At 53.7% G+C, this 22,327-nt stretch overlaps 1 protein-coding gene and 1 long non-coding RNA gene across 4 annotated transcripts in view; one reads left to right on the top strand and one right to left on the bottom strand.

Moving 5' to 3' along the window:
- Positions 1 to 22,327, bottom strand: part of MYO18A (myosin XVIIIA) — a 91,934-nt gene that overhangs the window by 56,418 nt on the left and 13,189 nt on the right. The window contains exon 1 of one of the 3 annotated variants that reach the window (XM_036033328.1): positions 3,419 to 3,493. The exons of 1 other annotated variant lie outside the window; for it this stretch is intronic. In XM_036033328.1, coding sequence (XP_035889221.1) covers positions 3,419 to 3,424 — 6 coding nt within the window. In that variant the 5' untranslated portion in view covers positions 3,425 to 3,493. Of the gene's footprint in view, positions 1 to 3,418; positions 3,494 to 22,327 lie in introns of those variants that run through there. One more of the 3 variants, XM_036033329.1, reaches the window with a different exon arrangement.
- On the top strand, positions 3,551 to 7,730 carry LOC118502128. The gene is made up of 2 exons (XR_004904808.1): positions 3,551 to 3,625; positions 6,731 to 7,730. It is a non-coding gene; the product is annotated as an uncharacterized LOC118502128 (long non-coding RNA).

The raw sequence follows: 22,327 nt of genomic DNA, 5'->3' as shown, positions 1-22,327 counted from the left end.
AATACTTACCACGAGCCGGGTGCAGCGGTGAGCACTTACACAGTCTCCATTTAATCCTCACAACAACCCACTCTCTAGGTAAGGGAATGGAGAGGCTGAGCACCGGGCGGAGGGCCCAGAGCAGGCAGGTAGGCAGCACGGGGATTTGCCACAAGGATGGAAACCTTGCGGAGCTGTTTGTGTGCCTGTAATGTCCCCTGGACTCTGACTTCCTCACGGGCGGCACGCTCCTCACCCACCCCACTGAGGGAACTTGTTGCACGACAGTGCTGCGATGGGCTTCCTAGGAACGATGGAGAATAACACTGGCACATCCCAGCTCCCAGGGACGTGGGAGAAACGGGGAGGTACAATCTCTAAACTTAGCAGCAGTAAATAGATGGTAAACTCAGTGCCATCGAGTTGAGGGGAGGCTTAGTAGCTCTTTGGGAGCAACAACAGCCTAAAATTCATCATCTCCTGGCCTGGCCATCCCATCCCATCTTCGGGAATGCATAGGCAATAAGTTGACTTAAAGAAAGGAAGAGAAAGAAAAAAAAAAAGAAAACCTCTACAAACCCATGCAAAGACTTTTAAAGACGTACTCTAAATAATAGCCCCAAATTACAAGCAACCCAAATGCCCAGGATAAGGAAGGGCTAGGTAAACTATGGCACTTGGGTACAATGTGCTGTTGTTATGTTGCCATTTACACTAGCAAAAACGGCCCTGGCTGGTGTGGCTCAGTGGTTGAGTGCCAGCCTGCTAATCAAAGGGTCACCGGTTTGATTCTCAGTCTAGGGCACATGCCTGGGTTGCTGACCAGGTGCCCAGTGGGGGGCAAGTGAGAAACAACCACACACTGATGTTTCTCTTCCTCTCTTTCCCTCTCCCTTCCCTCTCTCTTAAAAAATTTACAAAAATGTAGACAATGTAACCATATGGAAAACGTCACCTAAAATAACAATTGAAAAAAACTAGAACCTAAATAGAACAGTGATCATAATAACTTGTAAACTGTGTGAATCAGACACAATAGAGACATTTGGTATTTATTTTATGTATTGTTTACTTACTGTTTATTTCTATTGTAAAGATGACTACATAGTCAATATAGGAAATAATAGTTAAAAGCATTTGTTCTCGAAGAGGAGAAAAATCTGAGAAAGATGCTGAGGGACCCACCCCTGCTCAGCCCCGGAAGGCTTCCAAAACTCAGGGGGCTGCATCAGGCCGGTTTTATACTCTGTGTGGCCACCAAGGACCATCTGCCCTTAACTTACAACCGTCTGAGCCCTTCCCAGGAGGGACAGCAGGCACAAATACCCCCAGGAGAATCATTCCACCCACCAGATACCACTTATGCATGGAATGCCCAGCCTGGACAAACGCACGGAGGCCCACGTGCCCAAGCCTGATGTCCACACTCTGAGCTCCCAAGGGCAGCAGGTGCTGGGAGAGAGCGTGCCTAGAGGCAGAGAACTTGGCACCGCCCCCTCTGCCATCAGTCACACACACTCTGGGCCTCTCATTTTGGGAAGAAAGAGGCACAGCATCCTCCTCTCTGCCCTGTCCCATCCTGAGGTGCAGAGGTAGGTGCCAGGTGACCCTCTCCCTGCCAGTCCCAACCTAGCACCAACTTATGTAAGGACTGGGGCCGGGGGAGGAGGAAGGTGTAGGTAAGAAATAACAATAAGACGGTAATAACAGGTGCCCTGTACTGAACATGTACTAAGTGCCAGGCACTGTGCCGACCCCTTTACATACATCATCTCGTTTAACCCCCAAGACATCCCTCTGAAGTACATACGGGTATGATCCCTGCTTTACAGATGAGCAAACGGAGGCCCGGCAGTGACTTGCCCAAGGCCTCATGGCAGCAAGTGGCACATTAGGACGCACATGCAGGTTTGTCCTCCAGCAGGACCTGCCGGGGCTCACTTTAAGGGGTGGAAGCAAGCCCTGCCTCCATCTCCCAGGTTCCTGCACTGTTGCCCTTCCATGACATCACCTGCCAGAACAACATCTGGGGTAGAAAGCAGGGTTTCCAGAGATGACCTGTTCCTCCACCCATGACCCAAGTCAACTTCACCCCAAGCTGCCTGACAGAAGCGAGAGCCCTGCAGGGAGTGGCCCGAGCCACGCTGTCAGGCCGAGGACGAGAGGGAGAAGACTGGGCAGAGACACCCTGGCCCCTTTGGTCCGGCCTCCAGCCAGAGCCCGCCCCCAGGGCAGGGCAGGGCGGAACAGAAAGCAGCCCCGCGCCTGCAGCCGCTGCCCGGCAGGCCGGGAGGAAGCAGGTGCGCTGGAATGGCTTCCTGCTGCCACTGCAGTTGCAGAGGGCCCGGGTTTCCTCCTCTAACGGCCAGACCTGTGGTGGCCTCTCTTCCCTGGGGACTCTCACTGCCTCTCTGCAGGGCACTTTGCCATCGGCCTGGCCATCTTCGTGCATGGCCCCAAATCTGTGACCCGGTGCTGGTGGCCCAGAGTGGGGTGGGGTGGGGATTCAGCTAGACCAGGAAGCACCCCCCCTTTCAGGGTGAGGAGTCTCTCTGGCTCCACCCCGCCTGCCCACATACCTCCACCCTGGTGCCAGTTTTGTGGCCGGGGCAGGGCAGTCCTTGGGCAAAGAGCGACACAAACGCTCACGGCCACATCTCGGGCTCCCGGCACACCTCCGCACCAGGCCAGCCCACGCGCTCTGCCAACTGCTGACACAGCTGAAAGCCTTACCCTTGGTGGCGTGGGGGGACAGGACAGACTGGGAGGCAGCAATGTCTTTCCTCACTTGCTTTTTAAAAGGACTTACTCCTCTGGAGTAACCTCTGCTACAAAAGAGACCCACAGCCAATCCGGGCAGCCCTGAGATGCCATCTGTGTCCCAAGTGTTCGATCCGCAGAGATGGGGGAGGCAGTGCTGAGTCCACTCTCGGGACGGTGAAAGAGGAGGCCCCTGACAACTCCAAGAACCACCCCTCCCAAGCCCCTCTCCGTTGTCTACCAGAAGGAAGGGGGCGCAGGGCTATTCTGGCAACACAAAGCAGGGGACAAGACTTCCAAAGACCTGGGAGGTACTGGGGTTTTGGATTCTGGAAAAAAATAGTGTTCCGAGGAATGAAGCCTCAAGCACTAGTGGTTTGTGGGGAAGGCGTGTCACAGACTGTGGGGAAGCTGATGCAGCCCCAGGACACTGAGGTTTAGAACACGGTGCCCCGTGTGAAGCTCCCAAAGTCCTGAGTCAGCCCCAGGAGGCCTGGGCTGGGTGATTCCCTCCCCAACAAGAGGCTCAGAGAAGAGACCCAAGGCTGCCCCTCCCCTCCCTCCTCACCTCCTTCAGCCACATCTGGGGAAATATCAAATAGGCCCCTCCTTTCCTAAATGAGGAAACAGCAAGAGGAGCCTGGGACACTTCCGGGGTGGGGGTCAGAGGGACACTCACCCGCATGGCCTGGCCTGGAGCAGCCCAGAGCAAGGAGTCTCTTCTCCGATGCTGCTCTGTTAGCAGCTCAAAATAGCACTGGCTGCAGCCCCGCCCCTGTTCCCCTCCCTCTCCCCAGGCCCCTCCCGTCAAGAGCTGCCCAACCCGGGAGGGCCAGAGCCAGTCGGAGAGCAGAGCGTGAGTGGCCTGGAGGACTGCGGGTACCAGGTATGCCGCCTGGAGGAAGCCGGTGATAACAGCATGTGTGGAAGGGAAGGAGGAGGCTCTCAGAGTAAAGGCGTGGGATGGGGGACAGGCAGGCAGTGTTGGAGGATAAGGGGCAAGGGACAGGGAGAGTGGGACTTTCCTAGCGACACACACCCGAGCCTCCCGACAGCTGAGCTGATATGGCCCCTAAAAATAGCAGAGGAATTCGAGACTTGCAGCCCCCGGCCCCACAGGCCAGGATCAAGGCAAGCACATGCACGTTCCCGTACACGCACTCACGCACACACACACTCGCACACCTGGCACACGCGGACACTCAGTCACAGGACACACAAAACAGAGGCTCACCCCAGCCATCTGATTACTGCCACAGAGGCAAGACAACCTGGGACGTCCCTGCTAAAACAACACACGGCCCTCGGCGCAAGGTGCCCAGGGCAGCCGCACAGCTGTCCTGTGAAGTCCAGTGGGAGCGGAAGCCGCGCTATCGGTCTGGGGCCCACGGCTGCTGCCTCACTGAAACAAATACACCAGAGACATGCGTGGAATCGACTGCACGCTGTGCACACTTCCTTCTCCCCACACAGCCAGCGACTGCGCAGGCACAGAGGAGGGTGGGGTGAGTGGGGTGCAGAGGGTGGGCCTTGGCTTTGAAGAGAGGAAACTGGGTGTCTGGCCAATGAGCAAGGGCTGCCAGTGAGAAGCCAGGGCTCCTCATCAAGAGAAACCGTAGCCCAGCTCTCCAGTTGGCACCACGTGATGCCCAGACCTGGGCTGGGGACACCAGAGAGGCCGAAATGGGAGCTGGGAGCAGATGGGCAGGAGCCAAAAGACAGGTCTTTTGAAGCTGTCTCAGACGCTGTCAGCTCTGTGGAAGAAAGGAAACAGTCACAGCCTCCTTCTTCCTATGAAGGGAAAAAAAAAGGTTGGGGTGGGGGCGGCGCTGGGAAGGAAGCCCTAGAGTAGAGCCATCTCCCGCCAATGTCCAACCAGAATGGCTGGAGACCCCAGGCCTGTCACCCCAGCCAGGGGTCCTGTGAGCCCAGTGGGTCCTGTAAGCAGTATGTCTTTCTCTGTGGAAAGGCTGGTAGACGCTGCCGGAAAGGACCAAGGCTCAGCTCTGCCCCCTACCCACCCTTTGCTCCCAGCACAGCTACACATGGCCACTAGGACACTGGGCTCCTGTCTCTGCTTTCTAGGGAGTGGTGTGTTTTCCCAGAAAGCCGGTCTGCCCCTTCTGGGGCATGTGCTGTTATCACAGGTCTTCGCATCTCCAGTGCTTTCTTGACACAATGGTGCCAGTTCAGCTGCACAATGAAATCCCCTGTGGAACTTTAAAAATACTGATGCCTGGATTCCCCATGCCCCACCCCTGACACATTGTTTCTGATTTAATTAGTCTGGGAGGGAGGCATGGGCACTGGGATTTTTTTTAAAAGCTCTCCCTCCTTCCCGGTAATTCTTACACGCAGCCAAGGCTAAGAACCACGCAACTCCAAGGCCAACATAAGGCCTAGTGCTGAAGTGCCCTTTTGTTCAGTCAATGAGTGGGTCAGCGAATGAATGAATGAATGAATGAATGAATGACTTAGCTGTGTGACTGTGAGCAGGTGACTGTAAAATGAGGATTATGCCTCACTCTTTTACCCAGTTAGCATGACATTGGTGAAATCTCAGGGAGTGAAAGGGCTTTGGTTCTCAAAGTGTGGTCCCCAGACCTACAGCATCAGCATCACCTAGGAACTTCACAGAAATGCAAATGAGAGCCCCTCCCAGATGCACTGAATCAGAAACTCTGGAGAGGGGTCCAGCACCTGTGTTTTAGCCAGGCCTCTAGGTCAGAGGTCCCCAGCCTCCCTCCTCCCTGTCTGTGGACATGCTGGCATTGCTGCCTGAGCTCCGCCTCCTGTTTCCTCACCCGCCCCCACCGCAGTCGGAAAAACTGTCTTCCACGAAACAGGTCCCTGGTGCCAAAAAGGTTGGGCACCGCTGCCCCAGGTGATTCTGAGAATCACTGCTCTAAAGGACGTGTTCATGGCGCACCACGGCTAAGTCAGTGAGACTTCCAGGGGCTAGCTGCCCGGTCCATTCCCGGCTCTTCCGTACACTAAACTATACAACTTAACCCTGTGGTTCAACTTCCTCACCTGTAAAGTGGGGAAAGTGATAGCACCCACCACACAGGGTTGTTGTAAGGGTTAAATACGTTAGAACTTGCGAAGCTCTGAGAAGAGTATCCAGCACAATAGTTTTCAGTACGTTTTAACTATTACCTATCTGTGATCATTGGCGGGGGCGGGGAGGGGGGGAGATACACCATAAGCAAAATTTCTAGGTATCTGAAGCCTACTCCCTTGAAGGAACAAACTGCTTTCTATCTTGAGTAGTTTTCTAAATTCATTTACTATTTACAATCACAAAAACAACATTTGATAGGCTCTCTTTAGTAAAATGCTCTGAAGTCATCTCGAACTGAGCTTCCCCTCTTGAGCCCAGCCGTGATTCCACTCCATCCTGTGCTGAAGGGCACTTCGTCCCCGCTGCGATGACTCCTGACTTCCCAGCCTGGCTTCTGGCCCCCCTACCTCGCGCCCCCCACAAGGCCTCCAGCCACTCTCCGAGGACACCAGCCCCATCCAGGCATCACGGTCAACACGTACCCTCGCTACATGCCCACGTTAGGAAGGCCAGACACGCCTTGTGTCCGTATATGTGCCTTTTAGTTCTTTTGTCCCCTACCTCTGTCCGTCAGCTGTCACGCTGCCTGTCAGCATGCCTTGTCTCCCGCAGTCTCACTTCCTATACTGTGCTGTTTCTGCCAAAGGTTAGAAAACCAGGCAATCAAGCCTGAGAGAACACAGTCCAGGGCAGGCCAAGTGGGATGTCAGCAAGATGGCAGCCTCTCCCGTGAGTGAAGGACCTGGGTGTTCACACGCAGACTTGGTGTCTGCTATTTTGGCAACTCCAGGGCCGTCTTAAGCCCACCTGCCATTCAGCAGTGCTCCAGAAGATGGCTTCTGGGTGACTGAGGTGTCACTGGATCCACACAGTCTCGTTCTGAATCACTATTAACCATGTGCCCATCCACTCCTCTTTTCTACTCAGATGACCACATCCTGTCGGTTCTGTCTCTGAGACGACTGGCGCTACTGGTGGGGATCATCGCAAATCAGCTTCATTTCCTGAGTGGAAAGAGCAGACCTCTTCATTCCCTCAGGAGGGAAACCTGAGGCACTGACAACATGCTCAGCCTCACACACAACCACAACCAGTCCCTCTGCTGCTCAGAGGTCGGTGCGGTCTCAGGGCCCAGTCCATGTCTTTCATGAGCTTAACCTGTGGTTCTTGGAGTCCCTCCCACAGGCAGCCAGGCCACCCCCTGGCCCCTCAGCCTGCCTCCCAGGATAGCCAGATAGCCACAATGGGCCCTTCCTTATACTTCACCTTCACTTTTGTCTCCTTCTCCCCAGCCCGCCTGGCTCTCACTCTCGCAGGCTGATCTTCCCACAGTGCTCTGCCCTCCTCGCCACCAGAGCTGACTTATATAAATGCCTTTCCACCAGCCCCTCTCCCTTCTCGACCCTCCCCGTCTCTCCAGGTCCACCTCGAGCCCCACTTCTTTATGAAGCCTTCCCTGAAACCCAAGGCCTGCATGGTAGTGTAGTGCAAAAGCATGAACTCATAGTCAGACATACCTGGGTCCGAAGCCCAGCCCTGCCTCTTACAGTTTCCACCTTTTTGGGTGGAAAAAGGGGTAGGGCTTGGGATGTGAGAATTTTAAAAGAAAGTACACGTAAAGCACCAGGTAATTTGTAGGTAAATTATAATAAAAAACCCCAATACTCAATGTCTCTACCTAAATGTCACCACATGCACACGGTGGTTCTTGATTACATTCAGTATGGTGCCCTGTTAGATACGGGGGAGTCACCAGCGACATGGGGTTAGACTCGAAAGTCAGCATATTAGGCAAAATAGAATATACTCAAAACTACCCTTAAAAGTCCCTTGAATTGATTACAACATATAGTCCATATGGTTTTGCATGTACTGATCTATATATCTGCATAAAAGCATAATGTAGATAGTCAAGGACAGCTTATAATATGCAAAATACAATGCTTATAATTTTACACTACAGATTATAGTTTCTTATACAACCACATAGCTGAATGCATTAAAGTTTAATGTGTATATGCCACGACTGCGCAGCATAACTAATGTTTGGACAGTCACCTATTTGTGTCGTGTGTTTTAAGCCTTCTCTCCCTGGACAGCAGAGACCATTTCCTGCTTCTTTTAGGTCTCATCCCACTCCCCAGCATTAGGCACATGGTAGGTGTTCAATATATTTCCATTGGGTTTAACTAACTGACCTGAAAGGTGCAGGTACAATAAGGCGGGTGGAACAGAATGGGGGCAAAGGGATATCTAGATGGAGCAACAACTTCAACTCCTCTGTCCTCCCAGGTCGGTGGTGTGGGGTGAGGGAAAGGTCCCTGGCTCTGTCTCCCAGAATGGGCCAGGCGGTGGGGCTAGGCAGAGTTGGGGGCAGGCTAGACAGGAGGCTCTGAGAAGTAAAGGAAGCCTTTGACTTCTTCAATGGGCAGTGACATGTAATACCTCAAGGTGAACACTGTGGGGAAGCACAGTGCTGGCTTCTTTTTGAGCCTCCGCACCACCAGACCCGGAGCTCCTTGAGGCTGGTTTAGAGGGAGATAGTTTAGAAAACATTGAAGCTGAGGTTCTAATTAACATCTTAACAAAAGAGTACTCCTCTGACCCCATTTGTCTCCCTAGTTCCCTGTTAAATCAAAACTCCTTTTTAAAAAATGGGCTATAAACACTGATTCCATAAGTGTGCACTAATTGTATGGTACTTTATTACTAATTTGTAATGTCTGAAATATCACTAACAGAACTCTTTAGGGAAGTTGTGGGGGGTGCCCTGTTTCAAGCACTCAGCTCTCAGGGCTGAGGCGGGCTAGGGCACTAACGCATCCCGGGTTAGGAGGGGATCCCCCCACCTAACTGACAGATGCACTCGCTCAGTGCCTCAGCACCAGTGCATTCCCTTTCTTGGAAAGGGTTATCTTCTTTTTTGGTGTGTGACATGTCTTCTCTTTTATGAAATACCAGTTTCTCATACCAGCAGACATACCAGCAGAAATACAGGCAGACAGTGACTGGTACTCTTTGAAGTACCAACTTTTTAAAAAATGTGGCCATTGACCAGATGACCAGTGGATACTGTGACCAGTGGATACTGAAGTGAAAAAGGTCAGCTAAGCCCCTTGAAGAAGCCTAGGGATGGCCACAGGGAGGGAAAGGAGGGCTAAGAGGCAGCCTGCCTGGGTGAATGATGCACGCCCCGGGTTGGGCCCAGACACTCTGGACCTCCGGACAGGTCAAGGCAGGTGGGGGCCCAGTCAGCTCCAAGACCGCAGCGCGGCCTGCGCAGGGGCGGGGCTAAGGGCGGGCCAGGCTCTGCACATGCGCGGGAGCCCCAGGACGCACCCGCCCTGCAGCACCACTGGAGCCCGGCAGAGGGCGGGCCCAGGCCACAGGATTTCACCTCCGATCCTCAGGGCTGGCCTCCCGGCCCCACCCCCAAGAGGCGTCCCCCTGAGAGCTCCAGGCTGAGGGGCCCTGCCGCCGGAGCAAGATGGCCTCTGGACTTACCCTGGAGGGACAGGGCAAGAAGAGACAAGAATAAGCTCAGTGCCGACTTTGCTTTCATCACTGCTTCATCCCCAAAGCCCCAAACAGTGGCTTCATATAGTAGGCACTCAATAAATGCTTATTGATGAAACAAAATGGATGAATGGATGATTACATGAATAAACCTAAGATTCCAGAGACGCTTTGAACCTGTGTGATGGGCAGAGGTCTGGGACAAGCAGGAGGGTAAGTGAACAGGGGTTGGCCAGCCCCAGGTCACTGTGCGAGAGGCGATCACTGAGGCTTAGGGCTGCTCACTCCCCCTGTGCCTGTCTGCTCATAGCCTGGTGACACCACACCATCTCGCAGGCACAGAGCCCCAGCAGGGACCTGGGAGCTGGCCTCCCTGGTAAGACCAGGAGCCTGCCCCTTCAGAGTCCGGGCCTGGCTGCCTTCAGGAGTCACCTGACTGGCTGCTCCAGTAGGCCTTCTGGTCCCTGGGGATGCTTCAGCTGCTGGGGATTTCCTCATGGCCCCTGGGGATTTCCAAACTGCTCCTGCTTCTTCAAGCTCCCACGTGGCCCAAAGCCAAGGACCAGCCTTGAGGAAGGTTTCCCAAAATTCTCCAGGCCCCTGCCCCAAATCCCACCAAGACTTGGGTGATTTCTGAGTCTACAAAATGCACCACACAGGCGATATTCCCATCCCCACCCCCTCTGGCAGACATGAGAGAATAAACATAATGAAGCATTGTTCTTCTCTTTTTCACATAAATAACAATTCTCTATGTCCACAGAAGAAAAAAAAAAGGAGACCCAGTTTAAGGGTTAGCTGCGCTGATTTAAATAAAATACCAATAAGGTCTTCCAGACGGTGAGAACTGTAGTCCTTGCTTATTCTCAAAGTCAGAGTCTCCTTTAGATAAGCCTCAGGTCCCTCCAAACATCAATAAATGTTTGAGGATCTGTGTTCACCTCTGGAGGCCCCTATTGAGCCTCTCTTTGGAACTCTTGCAAGTAAAAATAAAGCACAAACCCAATTTCCACAGAAGCAGGAAGGGAGAAGTAAAAGCTTCGACTTTTCCTACCAGCCCACCACCTCCGCACCAACAGTCCCGGCCAAATCCACCGGGGCGTGTGAGCACCTGTGTTACCGAGCTGGGCAGAAAACGTGCTCAGCGAGTGGGGAGGCACTGCCCCAGTTGTGGTGGCGCACGGCCAGGGACCTGCTGCCTCTGGGGCATTAGGATTCCAGAGCTGGTGAAGTGTAGAACTTGCCAGAGAGGGCAAGACTTCTTTCATGAAAGGAAAGGAAAATGCCACCATCCCAGTCTCACCAGGGGGACTGCAAGAGGAGACCAGCCTAAGGAGCACTTCACCGTTTCTTCTCTGAGAGCTGTCCAGAGCTGCGCCTACTTAACACGGCAGCCGTTAGCCGTGTGTGGCTATTTAAATTGAAGATAAAGAGAAACAATGGGAATACTGCTTCTGATTAAATTAGAATTAAAAATTCAGTTCCTCAGTCACACTGGTCAGATTTCAAGTGCTCAATAGCCACATGTGGGTAATGGCTACCAAGTTGGAGGGCACAGACTACTGAACGTTTCCTTCTTTGGAGAATTCCATCTGGCTTTGAAGAACCCAGTTTCAGCTTGTCCTGGTCATTCTTGCCAAAGACCCCCTCAGGAATTTCCCCAGACCACTTGCTGCCCTTTCCCACCCTTGCCCCAGACTCTACTTAGACTCCTGTCCAAGTGTGCCTGGCCTTGACCTCTAGGCCTCAGAAAGAAGTGAGGGAAGGGACTGTAGCCACAAGTTAACACCCAGCCTGGGAGCAGAAGCCAGATGCAGAGGGGCTGAGAAGGCAAGGCTGAATGGAAGCCAGCCCCCATCGCAAGGCATCCCAGGCTGGGGAGAAAGCCCCTCAGTGCCACAGAAGACAATCATTCCTTGTTTCTGCAGTCCCTGGACCACGCATGGGTAAGATGTCAGGAATGCAGCGGCCTGAGGGCTTCCCCACATCACCCTGCTAGCCTCAGCTGATGTGAGTACTCCCAGAGAGACAAATCCCAGCAGAATCCTGCACTTTCAAGGGCAAATAAGGCCAATGAAGCCTCATCCTGAGCCGCATGCCAGGAGTTCTGCCATGGGGCATGGGAACTGTAACTGGCTACCTCCTTGTGTCGCCAGCTGGATGAACCAAACCAGGGAAAGGGGAAGGAGGACATGGTGGAGAAAGGACTTTGGAACACGACTGTCATGCCAGAGAGGCTAAAACTAGCTCCCCGAGCCCAGTATCCGCAGTGGGGCGGGGGAACAGGGAGGCAGGGGAACGGTATGGGTGTGACCGCTACCATGTTCTATCACAGGCACTGAATTTGGAAGGTTTTGCTACAGTTAGAAAGTCCCTCGGAAGCTCGTATGTGCGACGCAAAGAGCGGAGATCAGACCCAGGACCTGGCAGGTCAGGGCTGCCTCTCCGTTCGGTCCTCAGTTCTGGCCCCAGCTCCTGCTCGGCCTCAATCCAGAAGGGCTGTCAGAGGCAAGGCAGGTGTGAAGAAACAAAACAAGTTGTAGAGAGACCACAAAAAGTCTAGTTTGTTTGTTCAACTAGAAAACAAATAGGTAGAAAGAAGTCTGGTATTCAAAGGTATTGGCATCAGTCAAGAATTTGACTGGAGGAAGTAACAGGAAAAGTAGCACAATTTTAAAAATTGGCATCAAACTATACAGATCGGAAGCCCGGGGCACAGCAATCCCACTCTGGGGCTACCTGTGGCCCTTGGGGACCAACCTGGGCCTAATTTCCCTATGTCCACCTGGAATGCCCATAGGCCAAAAGCACCATCTTGAGGACAAGGGCATAGCCACACCCACACCAGGAGCTGAGCTGAGTCACTAACAGGCCGAGGGCATTCCTGTGGGCACATGACTCATTCAGCTCAGAAGCATCAAGTGCTGCCCAATACTCAGGGGCAGATTAATGATGATGATGATGATGATAATGCTATTCTAAGTGATTTATATGTATTGATTCATTTAATCCTCAAAACAACCTTGTAAGGAAAGTACTATCCTTATTATTTTATAGATGAAGAAAGTGAGGCACAGAGGAAGTAAACAATTTGCCCAAGGTCACCTGCCAGTAGGCAGCAGAGGCAGCATTTGAACCCAGGCAGTCTAGCTCCAGGGTCCCTGCCTTACCCAATATGAACCACTATATTAATGAGATGGATACAGACACAATCTACGCAGCTCCCGATTTGTGGGTCCTTCTGCCGGTGTTGTTTTTTCCTCTTTCTCTCCCCAAAATGAGCTGAAGGCAGTTCCTACAGCCAAAACCAGCCCTTCTCTCCAACTTCATATTTGCCAAGCATCTGTTTCTACAGCAACGACAAGAGCTGCGTTTTTTGGATTTGAAGAGAATAGGTGGGGAGAGAGGAGAGAGGATCGGGGACTTTTTATAGCTGGGTTCCCTCTCTCAGAGGCACAGAAGAAAAGGGCCTCAAAACCAGTGGTCTGAGAAAGACACAGGGGCTGCTGGGTGGAGAATCAGGGCCCTGATAAAAGCTGGAAAGCTCTGCCTTCCTGACCCAGAGACCAGGCCCTGTAGCTGGAAGCCAGCTTTCCTCTGGACAGAGACAGTGAGGGCTGGTTAGGACTGGAAACTGATGGCAGAAGTGCTTTGCAAGGGTCTGGGAGAAAAGGACTACCCAGCTAAGTTCTGGAGTGTGTGTGTGTGTGTGTGTGCCATTTCCAAGCTGGGTGTCCCTTCACAGAGCCTGGCTCTGCTGCCCAACTCCGGGCCAAGTAATGATGGGTGGGGGCGGGACATGACAAGAAGCCGTGGGGGAGGAGTGCAGGCAGGCGTCCATGCCTGTAGCGGAGGTTCACATCCCACCAGGTAGGGCCAGGTACCCAGGCTGATACCCCTTACCTTCTCCAAGCCTAGGCCTCATTCCTGCCTGCCACCTCCAATCTCACCTGAACGAGAAACTCCTGTCATTGTCCAGAAATCCTGAGGCCAGAATTACGCCGTGGGGACTCTGCCAGACAAGGCCAAGTGCTACTGGGAACAAGGATGTTTGCTGGTCGCTTGACTCCAGGAAGACAGCCCATGGTAGTCAGTCCCCCAGGCTTCTCAGGCGGTGGGCCCGGTGTCCCTCTTGCCTCTACCGATCCCGATGCATGGCCAAGAGGGTGGGGACCTCACCCTGGGTCTGTGTGTCTTTTAGGTACCCTGGGCTACCTGCGTCAAAGGATGGGAGGCTGTCCCAGGCCCCGCACAGGCTGGGTCTTCAGTGCCTGAAGTGCCAGACACTCGGGCTCCCGCGGCCTGGACAGCTCCCTCTGGGGAGGACGAGGGAGGAGACGGCAGCCCACTCGGGGAGGAGACTTTCACTCTCTAAAGCTGTGCTTCTGCCATCAGCTCGGCCATCAAACCAGCCCACCGATGAGGGAGATAGTACCAGAGACCCTTCCTCTTGATACGTTTCTGGAAAACTCCACTGGGATCTCCAGATACTTTTCCCTCCGTGTGATGGGGCTGGGCATGCAACTGGGTACCACGGGGAGTCACGACTGTCTCATGCTGCCTGACAGTGCTGTCACTGCTTGGCCTCGAGCCCATGCCACCCTGGGCTGAGATCTATCTTTCTGCAGATGTCCTCTGTTCTAGAGAAAGCACAGGCCCCCTCATCACAACGATGGCATCTTCAGCCTCTCTCCTCCCCAGAATCAAGCCCACAGTGTGTGACACAGAGCAGGTGCTACTCAAGGCTTCCTGACACCCACCTTGATTGTGCCAAGACTCCAGGGCCATTTACGCCTGTCCTGTCCTATAGTCCAGAGCCATGTCCCCTTCCCACTCCAAACCATCCCAGCCCTCAGTTGCCTGAAGCCAGGGGCAGCCTGTTCTGCAGCCAGAGAAAAGAGCTGGGGAAGTGAGAAATCTCCCTCCCTGTGGGTACCCTGCATGCCACAAGGCCTGGCAGTGAGAGAGGGTGGGGAGGGACAGAGGAAGTGAGTCAGCTCCTTGCAGAAATGGAAATGAGAGGGAGGAGCCAGCAGAATTGAGATCAAGGGACAAAGGGCACAGGAGAAAGGTCACAAAGAAAGGGAACCAGGCCCTGGAGTGGACAGATACAGGTGACAAACTCAGCAGTGCCACCTCCCACCAAGGCTGGGTAACCTGGGCCAGAGAACCTGGGTCTGGCAGGCGCAGCCCCACCTGCGGATGGAATCTGAGGCGGCTCCCTCCCGCTCATGACTCACGCATGGCTAGAGGAAGTGAGGCCACAGCCATGTTCTCTCCTAACTGAGGTGGAGTCTCTCGTCCCCAAGGCCTCCCACTGCCTCTCCTGAACCTCATAGCTCCAGAAGCCTAGGTTCCCTGGCCTGGCCCAGTGGGGAGACAGATGTTTGCATCTCGAAACAGGGTGGGAACTGAGCCCAGGCCTTAAAAGCAGAGGAGTTGGGGTCACCTTCGCACCCACCATTGGCCTCCCCGGTAGCCCCTGCCCAGCCAGGAACTGTCCCCAGGCTCCAGCTGGAATCCGTTGCTCTGATTAGGAAAAATCCTTGCCATGAAAATTCCCAGCCTGCTGACATTCCAGCGCAAAGGCAGCCCAGGGAAAGCAGCAGAAGGGAAGAGGAAGCCGTGAACCCTACAGGGCCACATTCCACCCCCTCAGAGACCTGCAGCCAATAAGACAGGCACATTCCTCCAAGGTCCCCTGGGGGATCTTAGGCAACAAACCTTAGGCAACTTACTTAACCTTAACCTCTCTGTAATCCAGATCCTCAGGGCTGGACACTGTGTGACCCCATGTGACACTGCCTGCACTTCTCACCCAAGCCTGGTGCCTCTGGGAGCTCCAGTGCAGGCGCGAGAGACAGGCCATTCTTGGGACCCCCTGCCAGGGCCCCTCCCCCAGGCCCCTGCTCCCGAAGCCTAGAGCCCATCTCCCCTCCAGAGAGCCCATGGGAGAGAGGCCAAGTGCCCAGGCACAGGAAACAGAGCCGTGGACTTCAGACAAGTCACCGCGGCCAGCGGGGAGGGTTCTAGGAACCCAAACTGAGCTAAACAAGGAGAACTGGACAGAGAATGGGAAATTAGTCCCTGACTTGAGCACCGTCTTCCTTTCTTCATCAAATAGCCCCTGCTCTCATGAAGTACTCCAGCGCTGGAGCAGTGCGCAGGCAACTAATGACGTGTAACCTCGATGACTGCTATGAAGGAGAAAGATGGGTGCTGCCAGGGTGTGGACCTGACCGGGTCTGAGAGGATCAGGGAGGACTTCCCTAAGGAAGAGACATTCGAACTGGAGCTGGTGAACAGCAGTGTGTGAGGGTGGGCAGGGAAAAGCAGCACAGACACAGGAGCAGCAGGAACTCAACAGCAGAAGCACACGAGAACTCTGCGTCTCGCACCCACTCCACGCTCGGCACTACGCGCTCGGCACGACGCGCCCGGCACTCTGCCAGGCCGTGCTCCCTGCCTTCTCCCCACGGTGCACACTAGGAGACAACAGAGTTCAGTCCCTGTGGAGCAGAAGAGGACACATTCTCAGCCAGAGGTGACAGTCCAGGCATCCTGCCATCCCAAGCGCTGCGTCGGTCAGTACAAGCATGTCAGAAAGGGCCAGAAAGGTAAGGGGGCCATGCCCCTGCCTTCCCTGATCTCACAGGGGACATGCAGGAGGCGCAAAAGTGTACCCCCCCCCACACCTTGGGGAGACCACACCCAACCGATACCAAGACAGGTGCCTCTTCTCTTCCCTCGGCTTCCCTCGGCTACCCTTCCCAGGACCTCCCCCAGCTCCCACGAGATTAAATCCCGCCTGCTGTCCCTTGGGCTCACTTCCTCTGCTTAACGTTCAGGAAGCTGTGAGCACTGGTTGCACCTTCTGTGGCTCACCGTCCACAGGGCAAGAGTGGCCAGTGACTGTGGCTTCCCCTTCCCCTCTGGAGAGGGGGCTTCTAGGGCAGCAGGAATCAGACGGGTCCAGACCTAGGCTAGGAAGTCGGGGTGGAAGGGTATCCAGACACGGCCTTCCCTGCTCTGTGCAGCAGGTCCTCAAATAATGTCACTTCATTCAGTGTCATTTCATTGTAACATTGATGAGATGATGTAGGAACTTGTTTATATCAAGTAGCCTATGCTAAAACTGGTTTCATTATCCACCCTTTCGTCATAGTTCCAAGAACCTACTGATGACATTAAGTGAGGACTTATTACACAGCACACGAGCGAAGAACAAGGAGCTGATGTCCTGAGTTCGAATCCTGCCAAGTCGTTTAATAGCCTGGAAACCTTAAGCAATTTACTTAACCTTCACCTCTCTGTAACCCTCATCGATAGAATAGAGAGATTACTGTAGCACCTACTTTAAAGGGTTGTTGGAAAAATCAGATGAGTTAATACAAATAAAGCATCCAGAGCGGTGCCTAATGTACAGTGAACACTAGCCACGATCCTCATCCTTGCTATTGTTTTTCACGCCCGTCCCTCAAGGCGTTTCTGTTCAGCAGAATCTTGACCAGATCACTTAAGCACCACCCGTGGAGCATGTGTGTGCGACGTACTGTGCTGGATGCCATGCCCAATACCGTACAGAGACCCCTACGCCATCCGCTGGCCCACAGCCTGCACAGAAAGCCACACCCCGATTCTGAGGATCGTTCGGCGGGAGATCAAGGGAGCTGGAGCGGTGACCCAGGTCTAAGGAGACTGCTTCCCAACCAAACTACAGCCAGCAACTGAAAAAATAAGCTCTGCTGACACTGTCCCCTGTATTTAACAGAAGAGAAGCTGCTGCCAAACACCAAGCAGGACTCTAGGGTTGGCTGGGGTTCCCCCGCCCCCCACAAACTGCTCGGCAGGAGGCGGGGAGCCACCACGACTCCACTCCTTGGCAGTGCCTGTCAGCCACGGTGGGCGCCCAAAGTGGGGCTGGATGCCTGGGGCGCGTCCGCACTACTGCCGGGACTGACAAGGGAGGCGCCGGGCAGCCTGCCCAGGCCGCAGGGGCGCCCCCTCCCCAGCTAGGTCATGGGTCCCCACCCCCACAGAGGCTGCCCCCCACCCGGGGCTGCAGTGAGGACGATCCAGCAGCTCAGTGTAGTGGGGTGGCGGGAGCCCTGCTGGCAGGCAGAACGCGTGCTTGTGGTTTCTGGGAAACACTGTAGAGATTTGCAGCATTTTTAAAATACTTGTGTTCCCACCCGCCACACACCCCCCTTCACCCCACTCCTCGCCCACCCCCAGTCTGGGTGTTTGCATATCTGGTATTTTCCAGAGCCACTTCAATGTAAATAAGAGAGATTAGAAGGGAGCAGAGGGCAGGGTGGCCAAGGGCATCAGGGTGGGCTGCAGGGGTTCTGGCCAGGGCTGGGAGGGGCCAGGGCAGGCTGCCTCCATCAAGGCCCTGCCCCCCGCACCAGGGGTCCAAGTTGTGCCTGCAAAGGCAGCCAGTGACCATGATGCCCAGTCAGATGGGGCCTGGGCACTGTGCCCCATCACCCACGGGCTGGGTGGTCAGGACACTTAGGGGCTGCAGTCCATCTAGCATCTCATCGGGAAGAAGGCAGAACGGTGCCTGTGAGGACAGAGAAGGGAGACCTAGCAGGACAGAAACGACCTAGTGTGCCACTCTACCCTGCCAGTCCCATGCAGCCTGCAAACTAATCCAGGATAGATACCCCTCACATGAAATGCTCCTTAATGCCTTTCACCCATCAGTTCTCCTGCCCTTGAACCTGCCCACTGGCCCCAAAAGAACTCTGTTTGGGTCTACTTTGAGCCCCCAGACCAGGGCTCTTACAGGACGAGACTCTTGATGCCAAAAATGCCTGGAGCTTTGGCACAAAATGAAGTAAAAATTGTTTATAAGACCAAAACCCCTCCAAGGACCATTTAGAGCGGCACTAGGAACAGAAGCATCCTGGAACACTGAGCCCAGGCAGCACGTGGCTGCTCTAGCACCACCAGAAGCCCCTGGGAATGCCCACTGCTCAGCAGCTGGCCCGGCAGACCTGCAAGCGGTACAGTTTTGAGTCTCTCCTTGGAATCCACAGTCCCCACTCCAGGGATCCTGTGGATGAGGACGATGAGGCTCATACAGTTCCTGCCCAGGGGTCTAGGACTTCCACTATGGCAAAGTGACCCCCGCCCTTCTACCACATGCAGGCAACCCTGACTGGCCTGTCTCCTGCAGGGCCTCTGACGTCCATGTCGGCAGGCCTGAGAAGCTGGGAGCTAAGAAGCCAGGAAAAGCTAGGAGCATCCAGTGCCCACCTCTCCTTTCGGCTGGCTGTTTTTTCAGGGCCACAGTGAGAGAGTTTGGACAAAAGCATCAGGAGTCCTGCTTGGAAAGAAAACCTCACCAGGAGCAACGATGGAGAACATGAGGATGGGTTAATTAAGGAGGCTGCAAAATTACCTTTCCTGGATGTCTTCAGAAACGGGGCAGAGGGGAAGATACTAATCTTCCTAAGCATTTACTACTTGCCAAAGTCTGCCTAAGTGATCTCACCTAACACATAAACATGTCTATCTTAAATAAAGACCCATAAAGTATAGTACACAGAATAAAAAACAAGTCTCCTTTTCTTCTCCGCCCCAGAGAAAACTGGAGTGAGTTCATTGGGCGTGCATCCTTCTTTGACTTCATCTTCTCCAGTTCTGGGAGGACAGACAAGGCTCATTTATGGAGATCAAGGGTCACATCCTCTAAGAGGCCCCTCCTGATGACCACCCCTCTCCCCAGGTAGAACTGCCCACTTCCTCCTTCCCACCCTTCTGTTTACCTGTACAGAGTTCTATGACAGCAGTTACGGTTGTTTGGTTACTTTTATTTACTTATGTCTAGGTTTCCTCAAGGAAAGATTCTATTTTATTTGCTTAATCCTTCAGTGTCCAGTACAGTACCTGGTCCTCAAACAGCCTTCATTAAACGTTCAAGGGAGCCCTGGCCACTGTGGCTCAGGTGGTTGGAGCATCGGCCTATAAACCAAAAGGTTGGGGGTTCCATTCCTGGTCAGAGCACATGCCTAGGTAGGTTGTGGGTTTGATCCCTGGTCAGGGCACATATGGGAGGCAACTGATCAATGTTTCTCTCTCACATCGATGTTTCCCTCTCTCTACCCCCGCTTCCTTTCTCTCTAACGTCAATAAACATATTTTTAAATTTAAAAAAAATTGTTCAAGGGAATGACTAAACTGAAGCTCAGAAAAGTTTGGTCACTTTAGTGTAACTCAAACGGGTTCCAAAGCCCATGTTCTTTCCACTACAACCTGCACTCTCCTAGGTTCTCCTGAGTGTGGAGGTGCTTTAGATGGCCATGACGGCCTCTTAAGGAACCTCACAATGCTATAGCAATTGTGGGCAAACTCCAAGGTCCAACCAGAGAAGAAACTCTACCACAGCTCTCGGCAAATGCCTGACAGCTCCACAGGGCTCAGGAAACTAGACTTGACTGGGAGTGGGTAGCAGGCTGTCCTTTAACCCCCTCCTCTCTCCTCCTACCACCACCTCAAAAGCTCAGGAAGCAGTGCTTTCTGGGTAGGGCTCCCACGCAGGCTGGCTCCTCTGGCTCTTAGCAGCAGGAGAGCAACTGCGCTGGCCAGGGTTCAGCCAGGTGGACTTTTCTGAGCTCAGCAGAAACATCCAATATTTGCAGATAATCCACTCGGCCCCCACACTGGGCCTACTGAGGATACGAACGGAAGGGACCAGTCTTCCAGACCCTGCCTACCCGCCCCTGACTCTTCTCAGTGGGCTTGGACTTTCCCGCCCAAACTCATGGGACTGGAGAGAGGAATTCTGATCCAACTGGGGTTCTAAGATCCCCATCTTTACCAACACTTCCCTTCATCTCACCAGACTCAGGGAATGCTTTGCCTTTAGAAGGCTTAAGAATAACTGATCTAAAAACAGATGCCCCCCAAAACACTTTCCCTGAGGAACCACGGAAAGAATGCAGCATCCTTCCCCAAACCTGGCAGTCACACTTGACCCTTCCTCTCCTCCTTCCCTCACATCAGTCAATCACCAAGGCCCCGGAATTCACCTCAGTTGCTTACATCTGTTCCACCTGCCATTTCCAATGCCTCCACCCAAGTGTAGGCCTCCAGTCATTCTTCTCGGATCACCAGAATAGCGCCCTCACTGATCTCCCTGTGGCTACCCTTGCTACACCAGAAGGTCTCCGTAAACAGCCAGAGAGGTTTTCCAAACTCCGTCCCTAACACTTCCTGATTAAACTGCTACGTTGCCCTTGTGTTAAAGTTTACGTTGCCTGACATGGCTCACAGGGGCCTTTGTGACCTGGTGCCTGCTTGTTCCTCTTGCTGCTTCTCTCAATATTGCCCCCATACGCTGTCCCCCAGCCTTATTCTCCAATCTCTAGGCCTCGACTTGTGTCTAAAACAGCCTCTTCCTCCCTCCTGCCTCCCCTAGTCAGCTCTCTCGGACTCATCCCCAGGACTGCACTTGAAGTCCCTCTTCTGTGCTCCCTAGTAGCCTGCACTGACCCATCACTGAGCTTCTCAAATGGCAATGTCACTGTCTGCTACTTGATCATCTCTCCTGCTAGACTAGGAGTTCCTTGGGGCTGGGATTGTGCTCTTCTCACGGCCAGTCCCGGGACACACGGTAAGCATTCAACAAATGTTTGTTTACTGCAGTGATTTTTCAACCTTTTTCATCTCACGGCACACACAGACTAATTCCTAAAATTCTGTGGTACACTAAAAAACATGATATTTTTTGCTGATCTGACAAAAAACACAGGTATAATTTTGATTCATTCACACCAGATGGCTGTTGTTGTGTTGGCTGTTGTCATCTTTTTTATTTGACAATCTAAGGGAAAAGAGGTCAGTGCCCCTGACTAAATAATCAAGTATTGCATGTCTTAAAAATTCTTGCAACACACCAGTTGCAATCATGGGCTTAGAGTGGAAGAACAGACGGTAGAAGAAGGACTGCTTCTCTCAGGCCTGTGGAGTGATTTCTATCAGGTCCCAAGTCTAGCCTACTCCTGTGGCTCCCCTTACTCCCAGCAGGGCCCTGCCTAGCAGCTTTGGGGACGTATGAGCAAGGTGTGAGCCAAGCATTCTGGACACACACCATGCGAGAAGGAAACCCAAGGGGCTCTCTCTCCCTGGGGCCTTCTGAACCATGGACAGGAGCCATGGGGCTTGGCCCCCATCTGTGTGCAGAAAGAAAACAGATGGCCGGCCAGCTCCCTTAGAGCTCCCTGGGGACAGGCAACGTGTGGACACAGTTGATGGATGGCCCGGCAGGCAGGGTGGCCGCCGGAGCTGTCCCTGTGGGGCTAGAGCTGTCAGGGTACCCCGCCCGCCCAGGAGTATGGAGGAGGTAGGAAGACTCTTTTCTTGGCATGGGACTGGGATTAGAACTGCTGCCAAAAAAAGGAGCAGGAGCAGGAGTGGGAGAAGAGGAGATAGAGGCTGAGAGCTGTAGCCTCAGCAGCAGCTCTCCCACACCAGCCCAGGGGCTGTCTCAGGAGCCACAGTGCTGGGCTCCCTCTGCTCCCCTCTGTGTGGCAGGGGTCCCCACCACCTACCCAGGTAAGAAGAGATATGCGGCTTCCTTTAGCCCTACACTTCCGATTGTCTCGTCAGATAGTTCTAGAAAGGGGCTTTCTACTGTGTCCCCTGCCAGATCCCCCAGGTAGGGGAAGAAGTCCTCCGGGCACCAAACGGGCTCGCCCCACGGGCTAGAGCAAGCCCTCAGTTCTGTGATACCAGCTGTAAGGTGGGTTCCACCTGGGCTTCCAGACCTAATCCATCCACTTCCCCAGGGATGGCATAGCAGCAGCTAGGTAGGGAGGAGAGAGGCTGGGAAATATGAGATGCCAAGATGATCCCTGTGCTACAAATAGGAAAACTAACCAGCATCTGTGATGCCAGGCCCTGAGCCCCACAGAGGCCTGTGCTGTGGTTCAGCAGGGAGCTGGCAACAATCCCCTGGGGGACTCATTCTTTAAGAAGAAAATTCCATCTGCTGAAGGC

Source organism: Phyllostomus discolor, chromosome 8 (genome assembly GCF_004126475.2).
Source record: "Phyllostomus discolor isolate MPI-MPIP mPhyDis1 chromosome 8, mPhyDis1.pri.v3, whole genome shotgun sequence".
Classification (NCBI taxonomy): Eukaryota; Metazoa; Chordata; class Mammalia; order Chiroptera; family Phyllostomidae; genus Phyllostomus; species Phyllostomus discolor.
Note: the sequence above shows the minus strand (reverse complement) of the source record. Positions and strands in the feature narration are given on the sequence as shown.